The sequence below is a fragment of the Eurypyga helias genome, unplaced genomic scaffold (assembly GCF_000690775.1).
Source record: "Eurypyga helias isolate BGI_N326 unplaced genomic scaffold, ASM69077v1 scaffold6981, whole genome shotgun sequence".
NCBI lineage: Eukaryota > Metazoa > Chordata > Aves > Eurypygiformes > Eurypygidae > Eurypyga > Eurypyga helias.
Window position 1 is genome coordinate 19,822 of NW_010230092.1, and position 11,442 is coordinate 31,263.

The 11,442-nt window shown below is 44.4% G+C and overlaps 1 protein-coding gene across 1 annotated transcript; it reads right to left on the bottom strand.

The window, feature by feature from the left end:
• Positions 1-10,141: 10,141 nt before the first annotated feature.
• Positions 10,142-10,708, bottom strand: LOC104516322 (achaete-scute homolog 4-like). Its single transcript, XM_010160616.1, has one exon. It carries the CDS (start codon positions 10,706-10,708, stop codon positions 10,142-10,144), a length of 567 nt encoding a protein of 188 aa, XP_010158918.1.
• Between the last annotated feature and the right edge of the window lie 734 nt (positions 10,709-11,442).

Consider the following 11,442-nt stretch of genomic DNA (forward strand, 5'->3'; position numbering starts at 1 on the left):
ACCTTGGTGCCTGCTGTAGTAGGTGCTCTGTGGCATCTGTCCCACGAACAGCTGTGCCTGCGCTTGCGTGCCGGACTAGATTACTAAACTCTTACTTCATCTCTTGCAATTAAGAACCATGAAGAAAACTCACCAGTGACTTTCCTAGGGGTGCTCTTCTCACACCATGCTTCAGTCGCAGAAAGTCTGGGCAGAGACCCCACTTCAGACTTTCTTCTTGGAAAAAAATCCCTGAGACTGTGCATGTCCTCTTAGTGCCACCTTCCCAGTAGGCCCACATGGAAGAAACCTTGGGAACCTTTCCCAACACATCAACAGGCATCTCCTTTAACTCAGTCTAAACTCTGTTGTTTGTTCAACTGCTCCTGTCCAGCTGCTCTCTGCAAATGCCTGCTCCACAAGATGCCACAGTGGCTGTGCTACTCTCACCTAATCTTCACACTGCATGGACATCTCCTGCCCAGCCAAAGCTTCTGACACCCATCATTCCCATATGCAATAACTTTATTAGGTTTGTAGTGACTACTAGGTGATGACCCAAACTGTGTCTTTTGCATTAGAGATGCAAATGTGAAATATGCTCTTTAAGAGAACAATCTTAAAATTCCAGTAAAGCTTGCAGAAAATAACCAATGCTAAAAAGGTTTTACCAAAAGGAAATTTTAAAACATTTAAAACAGTTTTTCCATCATAAAGCCAACATATTTCATTAATCTTTGAAAATACTGACCACTCCTAGCACAGGGTAATTCAGCCATTGCGTGGTGATGGCATTGGCGCTGGTTTTCCTGCCGTTTCAACACAAGCTCCCCCTGCATACAGCTACAACTTGGCGCCCTCGTGAAACTCACTTCTAGTAAAAATCGAACCAGCTGGTCACTGAATGAACTTCTCAGACAGGCTTCTATAAACACCATTTAATAACCTTATGCTTTATGGGCTCGTTAACGTAAATGGAACTTTTGAAGCTTTCATAGTGCTGCAAAATGTAAAGCCATGGAGCACGCCCGCACATAAACAGAGGCAAATGCCTCGTGTTTGTACAGCATGCTGTAGGTGCTCAGATTCGATCTGTCCTAACAGGCTCCTCGGGATATGCCACCACTGCTTGCACAGGGCATTGTCCCTGCGAAGTGGGAGTGCAGCATTACCCCGCTGCGTCGGGAGCGTATTGCTGGGGCCAGGACACTGGGGGATAGTGGAACTGGCCAGGGATTTTTGTGGCATTTTGCCTGGTTTCAGCAGTAGTTTTCATTAGGTCAGCAGTAGGGTGCTGATGGCAAGGAGGATGCCAGTGGCAGACTGGCAGAGATTTTTTTTTGTCCCCACCCCTCTGCTATATACCTGTAATATATGGGAATAGACTAGACTAGACTAGACTAGACCAGACTAGACTAGACTAGAATAGAAGATGCAGATGCCAGCTGTGTAATACCAGAGCTGGATAACATGCAAGGGCACATGTATCTATGAGTGCAGGGGACTGAGGTGCTTCCCCTCACACAGGGGACAAACAGCCCAGCGAGCTCGTGGCAGCACCACAGGCCAACCAGCTCCTGGTAGGCCAGTATAGGGCCAGCCCAGTGATATTTTCCAGTGAGACAGGGCAGGATCTCCTGGTGTTCCCAGCACAGAGGCAAGAGGAGGGCCACGCTGTTGTTGAGATGGAGGGAAAACCTGGGGCTGAAGTAATCTGGGTTGAGCACCTGGCTCCTGACAGCAGGTGCGCTGAGCTCTGTAACAGCCCCGCCGCTCCCCAGCTAGAGCACAGCCTGCTCACAACTGCTCAACACTTTGATAAGAAATATGCTTGGAGATATTTTGCAATGATGAACAAGAAAAGATGAATGAGAAGCGATGCTAAGCAGATAAATGTGGTGTGTTTGAGGTGCAGGCAGACAGACTCACCATCATGCAAATGCTGTGGTCTCAGCCATTTTTCCACAAACAGCTGGTGGTAAAATGATATTGCTGCTTCTTTTCTGATATGGGTTGGGGTTTTATTTTTAATTTAAATTTTGCTTATTAAGCAGCTCCTTGCCCACTCCTGCCCAGCTGCTGTGAGGCATGTCCATCTTCATCATGGGCCACACACAGTATGATCAACAGGGGGGTGGTAGCAAGAAGGGATGCTAAAATCAGGCTGCTGTATGAGAAGGACGCAAGGTACACAGCCAGGACATGCCCCCACACCCTTACCCCTACAGCAATAGCCAGGGCTACAGCGGCAAACAGGAGAGAGGAGAGGAAAACAATGGGGATCAACGGCAAATAGCAAAATGTAAAGGAAGTGGGCATTATCGCTATGATGTAAACCTATATTCACCCTCTGAAAAACACTATCAGCAGGGAAGAGCCCCTCCCATAGTCTCGAGCTTGACAAAGCTTTCCATCACAACCAGCAGAGCAAGCCTAGCCTGCAGCTCCCCGATTCATCTAACGTGTTACCGTGTTGGTGTGGGCGTTCCCGCTATAGACTTTGCCCCTGTAGCCATTCACAGAGCCAGCATTCTCCCTTTCCCCTGTGATGCCCAGCACAATGTCCCCATGGTTTCCTGCAGCACTCCTGACTCCCTGCATGAGGGACAGAGAAGGAGGAGGGAGGAAGAGAGGTGCCAGTGGTGCAACTACTCATTTACGAGAGACAACTCCTGTGCTTGGCCTCCATCCATGCTCCAGGCTCCTCATCACAGCTTTGATCGTGGTGCTGGGCTCCTCTTACCCTCACCACTACCCTGTTTTCCTCCTTCGGGAGTAAGGCCCACCCTGAAGACCCACCACTCATTTCAGCCTTGTGACAGACGACAGATGCAGCTGATTGTGGCCAAGCTTGTGAGGGATGCCTGAAGGGAGAAAAGCTGCAGGAAACAAAGCAGAGTCTTCCCTAAATTCATGGAACACCTGGGCCAAAAATGCAAAGCCAGCCCTCCACAGGGCAGGAGCACTCCTCCCTCTCAGTGGAGGAGCACAAATTTGCCAGGGGAAGGAAGAAAGCACTTTAATGGTGGAAAACACCCACGCTGGCTGGTGGTGGGGCCGGGGAGGGAGTCATGCCTCTCTCCAGCCCTGCCTATGGCTCCAAGTCCTGGCCCACAAGAGTCGCTGCTTTGCTTGTTCTCATTAGCATTTCTGCTAGGCAAGATACCACAGCCTTTTTATATCTCCAAGGGGTTTGCCAGCAAATATATTGTCTTTTTTTTTTTTCTTCCAGGAATTAATCCTCCCCAGAGGTGTCATATCTAATTTGTTCCTATTCCCCTTGTTTCAGCCACACAGCTGATTTGATACCAAGCAGTGTGCCACGCTGCAAACCCACTTTCTTTTCCCCCTCCTCCCTGCCATCCTTCCTCCTTCTCCCCTGCACAAACACCACACACCCACACCTGTGTTTCTCCATCTGGCTTATTTAATTTATACATTACACAGTTTATTATCTGTTTTATTCATTAAGCACCAGTGAGCTTTAACACCTCTGTGTGTGGGGACGCACATATCACCTCCGCATGAGTGTTTCCCTGGGATAAACCCTCTGCAGCTGAGCCTGGGACTTCTTTGGTGAGTCTTAAATTTAAAAGCTACATCTAGAGAGCAGCCCAATATAACATAATGCTGGCAGTAAAGAAAATACATAAAAAGATGTGAAAATTCCATTTATTTGAAACTACTTGTTCTCTTTGTGATCTCGGTGCAGGTGGAAGAGATTGGTTAGGATTCAGTGCCAACAGCTGACAGCCCTGGAACAAAAAAAATCTGCTATATATTCCCAGAATCACACCGCATCAAAATAAAGTCATGGGGACAAACAAGATGCCCTGTGAGCAGCACAGAAAATGCAGCAGTTTGGATCTGGGTTATATGCTCCCAGGCTTCACTGCCCGCTACCTTCACCATATTTTCAACCCTTCAGCCTCTCACAGTCCATTCATTCAGCTTCCCTCTCCCAAATCCAAAGCTCCCTCAAAATACTCATATTTTCACCCCTTGTCCCCAGCAGAATGTGTAAGAGGCAGCGTGTTATGCTAGCACAAAGCACACATGCCTGCTGTTGCCCATGGGCTGGCTGACCATCAAGTGGATCACACCGAAAAGACAATTCAGTGTTAGCTTTCCCTGCTGTAAGGATTCTAATTTGGCCTGTCTTTCTACACCGATGCCACCTGTGTTCACAGACGGTGTAGGAATTTCATGTCATTGAGACCTCTACCAGTCATATCTGAAGTGAGCTGAGGGGGTCTCCAAAATATCCGAGGTGTATGGACTCCTAATCTTCTTCTAGCCTGGCTAAAAAACGTGATCCATACCAATATAACTTTTCATTTCCTGCACCTGCAAAACATAATCTATAAAACCTGAGGGCCACGGTAACACAGACTTAGCTCTTGGTAATTCAGCAAATGCAGGGTCATTCCCAAATGACAGCAAGTCCCACAAACTTGGCTTCAAAGCTTTTGAGAAAGGGTGAGGGAACTCAGAGTGAAATATGGACTTGTTGACTGCTTCCCCAGCCCTCTAACCCATGGTTTTGGCTCCTTCAGCCATATCTAACAACACTGGTGATAATGAATTCGAGTCTTCAGTCACCCAGCTTCATAGATGGGTGTGTTGACCTTAATAAATCCCTTCACTTTACATGAATACACCAAGTTGTGACTGGAGGTAGCTAAAAAGCAGATGTACTGCCTGTTTTCTGTGTCTGCCCCTAGTGATGTGGCCTCCAGCAGTTGGGTGGCACGGGAATCTGACCCAGCATGAAGCACCACACCTCATCACCCAGAGCCATAAACCCTAAAATGGGCTCTCCACCCCTGCCCTACCCCTGTTTTGACCAAAAAAAAAAAAAAAAAAAGAGAAATTTGATTTGCATTTTGAGGCTCTCTTCCCATGGGGGTTGGCTGAAAATCAGGCAGAGGTTCAGAAGCTTTTGGAGGCAGGAGTTGTCACACACTGAGCATAATCTAAGCTTTGTTTCCACTGGAAAGCAGACAACAAAAATGCTTACAGGCTTTGTCTTGGATTGGCAAGGTGTGAGATTGCACAGGGCTCCTGGTCTCGCCAGGAAAAGCACAGCGGCAGAGCTCTGCTCCAGGGCCAGGTCGTGGGTACCCCAGCCTTTCCAGCTTGTATGCGTGTGCCTACCATGTTTCTTAGGGAAGAATGGTTCTTGTGTAAGCCACGACAGATAAAGGGAAACCAATTAAAATTCTTGTGCTTTCCCTCAGAAGCATACCCAATGAATGCAGGCTCCACACATACCTGTACTATCCATTCCTGAGCTGGGTTTTAGTTGTTGTTCACTTCCTTTTTCAACAGTTTGCAACTGGGCATAGTTTTTTTAATTCCAAGGCTGTACCTCACTGCCAGGCTAGAGCCCTGAGTCTTTATTCTCACCCTCAGCCCAGGCCTGGTATAGGCAACTACCCACACTCAAGTAGCTGCCGGTTGTACAAGGTACTGGTTGTACCCTGCGTGCATACTGCGTGCTGCGTGCTTTCACTCCTGAAATGCACTACCAGTCTCTTGCACAACACACTAAATGGACATGCTGCTTCCTATTGAGTTTCCAGGGTCTTGGCTCAGGGTAGCCGAGTCATATAACGTTTTCAGCCAACTCTGGGTCACCTTCTGAGCAGTTCCACCTTGCCAGACTCTTGTAAATTCCAAACAAATGTTCTTGGCAGTTTGAGCTCATTTCAGCAGCATTCTAGCCAGACTCCTCTCTGTCTTTGGTCCCCTGCTGACTGTATGGAGACCCACTGATACATGGGGAGAGACACCTACCTTTAGAAACACCTTCGCTCCTCTAGTTTGTTGTCCCAGCAAGGGCAGCTCGGAGAACTTTGCCATCGCTTTGTGAGGGAACGCATTCACAGCGAGGTAGAAAGAATGTGTAAATATCATGTGGGAAATAGAGGAGTGAGCACCTATAGCAGATTTTTACCTACAAGCACACCTTCAGGTTGATGGAGAATGTTGCTCATCTTGTGTTTACAGGACTTCCAGACTGGACAGCATTGTGTAAGGGCTAGGTATAGCTGCAGTCTTACCATTTTGCTGCTCTTCACTTTTCTGGAACGATTTTACCTTTTGCTCTCTAGCCCTTTACCTATATGCTGAGGGTTACTAGTGATGAGCACCCACTGAAGATATATTTGCTTAGATTCTGTTTCGGAAAGTCTTACCAAGACCTTGTTCAGCTATAGTGATCGACCTCAGCTAACTTTCCTGCTGGTACCACTTGAGAGTCTCTCTTCAAAATGCTTTGGATATTGTTTTACCACCTTCCCAAGTATGCTGGTGACAAATGTCTTCAAATATTCTTTATTTTTGTGTGGACGTTGCCTGTTCATTTATTCCAGTGAGATAATTGGCCCTGACTGCTTTACTCTCTGAACGTGACTTTTCTATAGCGCCTTGTGGTTGTCTTTGGCCATGTTACTGACACTGGGTAATATAACATGAAAGGAGTGTGGATGGGGGCTTTTACAAAGAAATCAGCTAAATAGCTATTAGAGGATTAAAAGCAATCCCATGGCCAGGATTACACATCTTTAAAATGCTGGTAATATCAAGGAGCAAATGGATTTGTAATTTAATGGCAGAAGAGGGAAGACTTCAGATGTGTGGGTTTTTCACATCTGATAGATTAAAGTGTCTGCATTTGGTGTGCAGAGTTTGATAAAGCTGTAGCATGGTTTTCTACGGATATCGGTGTTCACCTTTCTTGTTAATAGTTACTATGCCACATGGAGAGAATTCTTCTGGTCAACATTTTTATTAAAACCTTAATTCTCAGGGTGACAACTTGGATCATTTTCTGCTTTCTAAGTCTGATAATGACACACTTCAGAAGCTTTGAAGAAAACCTTTGTCTAGACAGAAACAGCTTAAGAAAGCTTTTGAAATGTAGCATTCACTTGAAACCTTTGTTGATGCCCGTAGAAAGCACAGATCCATATTTGGGAAGTCTTGAGCTGTTTGCTACCTCCTCGTGCTAAAAGTGTGCAAGAGGTTTTCATGACAACAGGAACAGTGAGAAATATAAATGTACAGCTTTCCTCAGGAGCGTGTTTCAATGTGTGACAGATTTTGGTTTTTCCCCCAGAAAGAATTTTCAATCAGAAATTCATTTTCCTTTAAAATTAAATTACATCAAGCTATGTGTGGCATTCTGAGTTTTGCATCTTCAGTACTGAATTTGGATTGGGAAGTATTTTAAGGACATCTCCAGAGCTGTTAAAGATGTATAATCTAAAATAGAAGTAGCTACAGTTTTATTGAAAAGTAGACTTTTAACCAGTCTCCTTGCTCTGAGGTGCAGAGGCCCTTTCCAGAATATCATCTCACAAAATCCAGGCTTGGTTCTGACTGAAGAGTATTAAGGATATGCAACAAACAAACCAGTCCCATCTAGATGTGCAGCAGATCAGCCTGTGTCTCACACGGGACGAGACACCCTACAGCAGAGATGGCCAAGACAGGCCCAGGCTGTGATGCTCTCCACTTGGTTAGACTCCCGCTGAGAAACATCCCACATGAGATGAACCTGAAAGGAGGATGAGCCACAACCTATTCCACTTCTCTGGCCAGCCTAACTAGCTAATCATGGAGAAGGTGGCATGCTGCACCACCTCTCTGGGATCTGGAAATCAGGGGATTATGGCTCCTGGATACATCTCTGTGATAGTCATCTGACCAAAAAATCTGTACCTGATGTCTCCTGCACAGAAGTAACAGTCATTCAGGTCATTTTTATTTGTAGTGGTTTGGTTTGATTTGGCTATTTATTGTGATTGTATGTATATTAACTGCTTTTCATTCTCAGGGTGCTTTACAGACAACTGTGTGTTTCACAGAATTTGTCTCAGGTACTCTGAGGAAGTGTATGTTTTTCATAGATAACAAAGATTTAATCTCTGCTTTGCAGGAGAAATGCAATTCAGGCTTACTGACAGAGTTACTAGCATCATTACTGTATTTCCAGAAATTTCAATACTGAGGCAGAGAGAGAGGGTGAATCTCTTGTCAGAGACTGCCAAAAAATAACGGATCCCACTCAGAATTTCAGAACACTTCCTTGCCCTTCTTTTTCTTGTACAGCAAATACAAACACACACTCAAAAATGAGTGCTTCAGCTCTGGATCCTTTGGGAGGACTGTCCAGGTGTCTAGACCTCTACTTCTGCGTCTGGGGAACAGACACCACAAAAGTAACAGCCCTTAGAGAAACAAAATAGTCATTAGAAGAGGAAGCTGGCTACTGCATAAAGAAAAAAGAATGAAGCCTGTGACTGCCACTGACATTCTAACATTGCTGCTTCAGTCCCGTCAGGCTGAGTGAGTAATGTGCAGCAAGTTGTTTGGACAACTCATTTAGGCTTTTTCAGTTTCTGAATGGCACATGATTTGCCTAAATGTGTTCAAGGCTGTAAATTAAGAAAAAATAATTGGTCTTAGAGCACCAGCAGTACCCAGACTCAGACTTGGACTGCAACTCCTTGAAGGCAGGCACCCAATAGCTAAAAAGGTGCACGTGTTCAAAGCAGTTTGCTCAAAATCAGCAGAGTATTTTTATACCAAATAATTTTTATTAGATGCTCACAGCACAAAAGTGCTCCTTATCTAGATTTAAAAATCTAGATTAAAAATGTAGTGTCATGAGTAGCAGCTCATATTTACTTCCTATGCATTTTCTTTATTCTTTCCTGAGAATTCATTACTACTGCAGACATGCTGTCCCATTCATTAGCAGCTGAAAGTGAAAAAAAAACACAGCCAGGATTAATTCAATATTTTATTTAAATGAAATTTATGGACACATTTTGAGGTATTTGATCAGTATATGTTCTTATTTATACACGAGTATTTTTTCAAGTGTTCAGTCAGCATGACATGAAGGAAAGACAAAAAGATACAAAGCCTTTTCACTGACGTGAGGTGAAAACAAGAAAAAGTTTGAAAGGTCTTTGGAAGCGTTTCGGTAAGAAGGAGTTTACCCCATATTCAGAATGGGTTTTGAGCACATAGCTAATTGTTATTTAAATCTGGCCTTGGAGAAGGGAAGATTTTAGAACAATTTGGAGACAAATTCTTATTTTAAATAGACACGGTCCAAATTCAAGGTATTCCATAGATTTTGAGATATTGATTTTTAAAGGTGCATTCTTTGAAAAAGTAATACAATAATCTAAACAAAAGAAATAATACCTACATTTTCATGCAGATGTAAACTGATGTATTTAGTATTACCCTTTTTGTACACAGCAGTACCTAAACACTACAGGAACATATTTCTAAGCATATCACCTCTGACCTGCCAAACAGACACAATCAAGGCTATTTTGTCCACAAACTCAGTTTTCAGAAAAGATGGAAAAAGGCTGGCAACATTTTTTCAGTATCATGAGTGGAGCTTTGCTTTTGGAGGTGCAGTTTTACAGAATTCTGTTTCCCTCTTCCTAGCACTGGTTAAAATGAAAGTGTCAGATTTTCTTTTCCTGAACAATATCTTTCGAATAACCACCAAATAGCCAGTGTCCAATATCTGAGTTGTTTCTTTCACTTTAGAAGATGCCATAAAAGAAATCCATTCCCAAATACAGGCTTATTTATATTTTTTTAATTGTCTTTTCAGAAATAGAAGTGTTTCTGTGAGTTTTCTAAAAATTTTAGGGAAAGATCTTACCTTTCCCAGTCCAAGTGTTTGCAACCCCGTGCATCTCAGGTTAGCAGTCAGGAAAAACAGACAATAAGACTTACAGGGGGAAGCAGGAGAAAGGGGAAGGGCATTTCCTGAAATGGATTTATCTGCTTTTGCCGTCTCACCGAGTGAAAAAGAGATGAACAGAATAAAAGCTGAATGAAAAGTAGAACGCAGACGCTGCTTCAGTTTTAATATCCGAAGGAAGTTTAGTAACACAGCTGAAGCAACCTGAGGGATATCTGTTTGCTTATAAATCATCTTTAGGTTTTGTACAGACAACATCTGAAGTCCTTTGACAGATTGAAAATACCTCTTTTTTTTTTTTTTACTAGCTGTTTTTCTTTTTCCTGGTATTCATTTTCATCTGTAGAAATATGCCCATGGTTTTAGATTTGGTTTTCAGCCACAATTGAAGCTTTCTGTCTCCAGAGAGGCCATTACCTAGCTGCCCGTCTCCTCAAATTCACTGTACGGCGATGAAGCTGAAGAGGTTTTAGACTCTCCATCGCTGTTGCACTCCCGCGGGGGACCCGGACCAGGAGCTTCCTGGAGCTCCTTGGCGGAGAGTGTTTCCTTACTGTTAGACCCTAAGGGATGGCAGTCCAGCAAGCTCTGCAGGTGTTTGATGTAGCTTATTGCAGCTCTCAGGGTCTCCACTTTGCTGAGACGTTTGTCAGCAAATTCCTTGGGCAGGTGCTCTCTCAGGCGCGTGTAGCCCTCATTCACGCAGCGCACCCGCTGCCTTTCCCTCTCGTTCCTCTTTCGAATGAAGGCAGGCTCAAAGGAATAGTCATAGACGCCCACGTAGCCAGGGAATGGGATGTAGGAGATGCGACCGGCGTGCCTGCTGTAGGCTTGCTCCCAGTAAGATGGGTCCAGATGGAAGGGAACCCCAAAGGGCTCTCTCAGGGTGACTCTGTGAGGATGGACATGGCTGTTAGCCAGGGACACAGCTCCTGGAAATGCAATCCTGTTCAACAGTCCATTGTCGTCTTTATTGCTGTCCATGCTTCTTTATTTTTCCTCACCGGTGAAATATCAGTTCCTGAATTTGGCTTCCAAATCTCGTATCAGTCCATGCAAGGAGGAAACATTTGTGTAGGTACTCTGCCCCGCAGGCTGCAATTTCCTCCTGCGGTGTACAAAAAACTCTGATCTCAAAGCACTGCTAACGACTCCTGAGGTCCACTCTGTGTCTGAAAATCAGCTCTAAGCCCTGTTGTTTTTATAGATGTAGGATGCCAGCTAATTTACAGACAGGTTTTGAGGACCATCACTCCACACTTTAAAGCCTTCTTTTCCTCTGATCTTCATATTTCAAAAGGTAATAAGAGGGTTCCTGTGTATTCCTTTTCTCCCCGCTTGAAATTATGACCATAAGAGTTAATGCCAAACATAAATAATCTTCCAGGCTCTAAACACTTCTCATGTATTGTAATCCACGGTATCACTTGATATAATTGTCTCCAAAAGATGGGTAATTTGCAAAGTTTACAGGGATCTTCAAAGTTTTGGCAGAACTCCTCCCTTTCAGGAACCAAGGATCTTCTGTCATCTGAAAACTACCCAAAGGCTTTTCACAATGAAATCCAAAAGACAACTGCAAGCTTTGTTGTTTCGGCTGCTCTGGTCTAACTGAAACAGCTCACCAGCAGTTTGCAAAACTTATATGGCATGTCTCTAGCTTTCTGGGGAAGCTGAGAGATCTTCAAAGGAAAGAGTGCTCTCTTGTGGGTGACAGT

Bases quoted from the DNA above. Each gene is read 5' to 3' on its own strand.
- LOC104516322 (XM_010160616.1), bottom strand. From the start codon at position 10,708: ATGGACAGCAATAAAGACGACAATGGACTGTTGAACAGGATTGCATTT.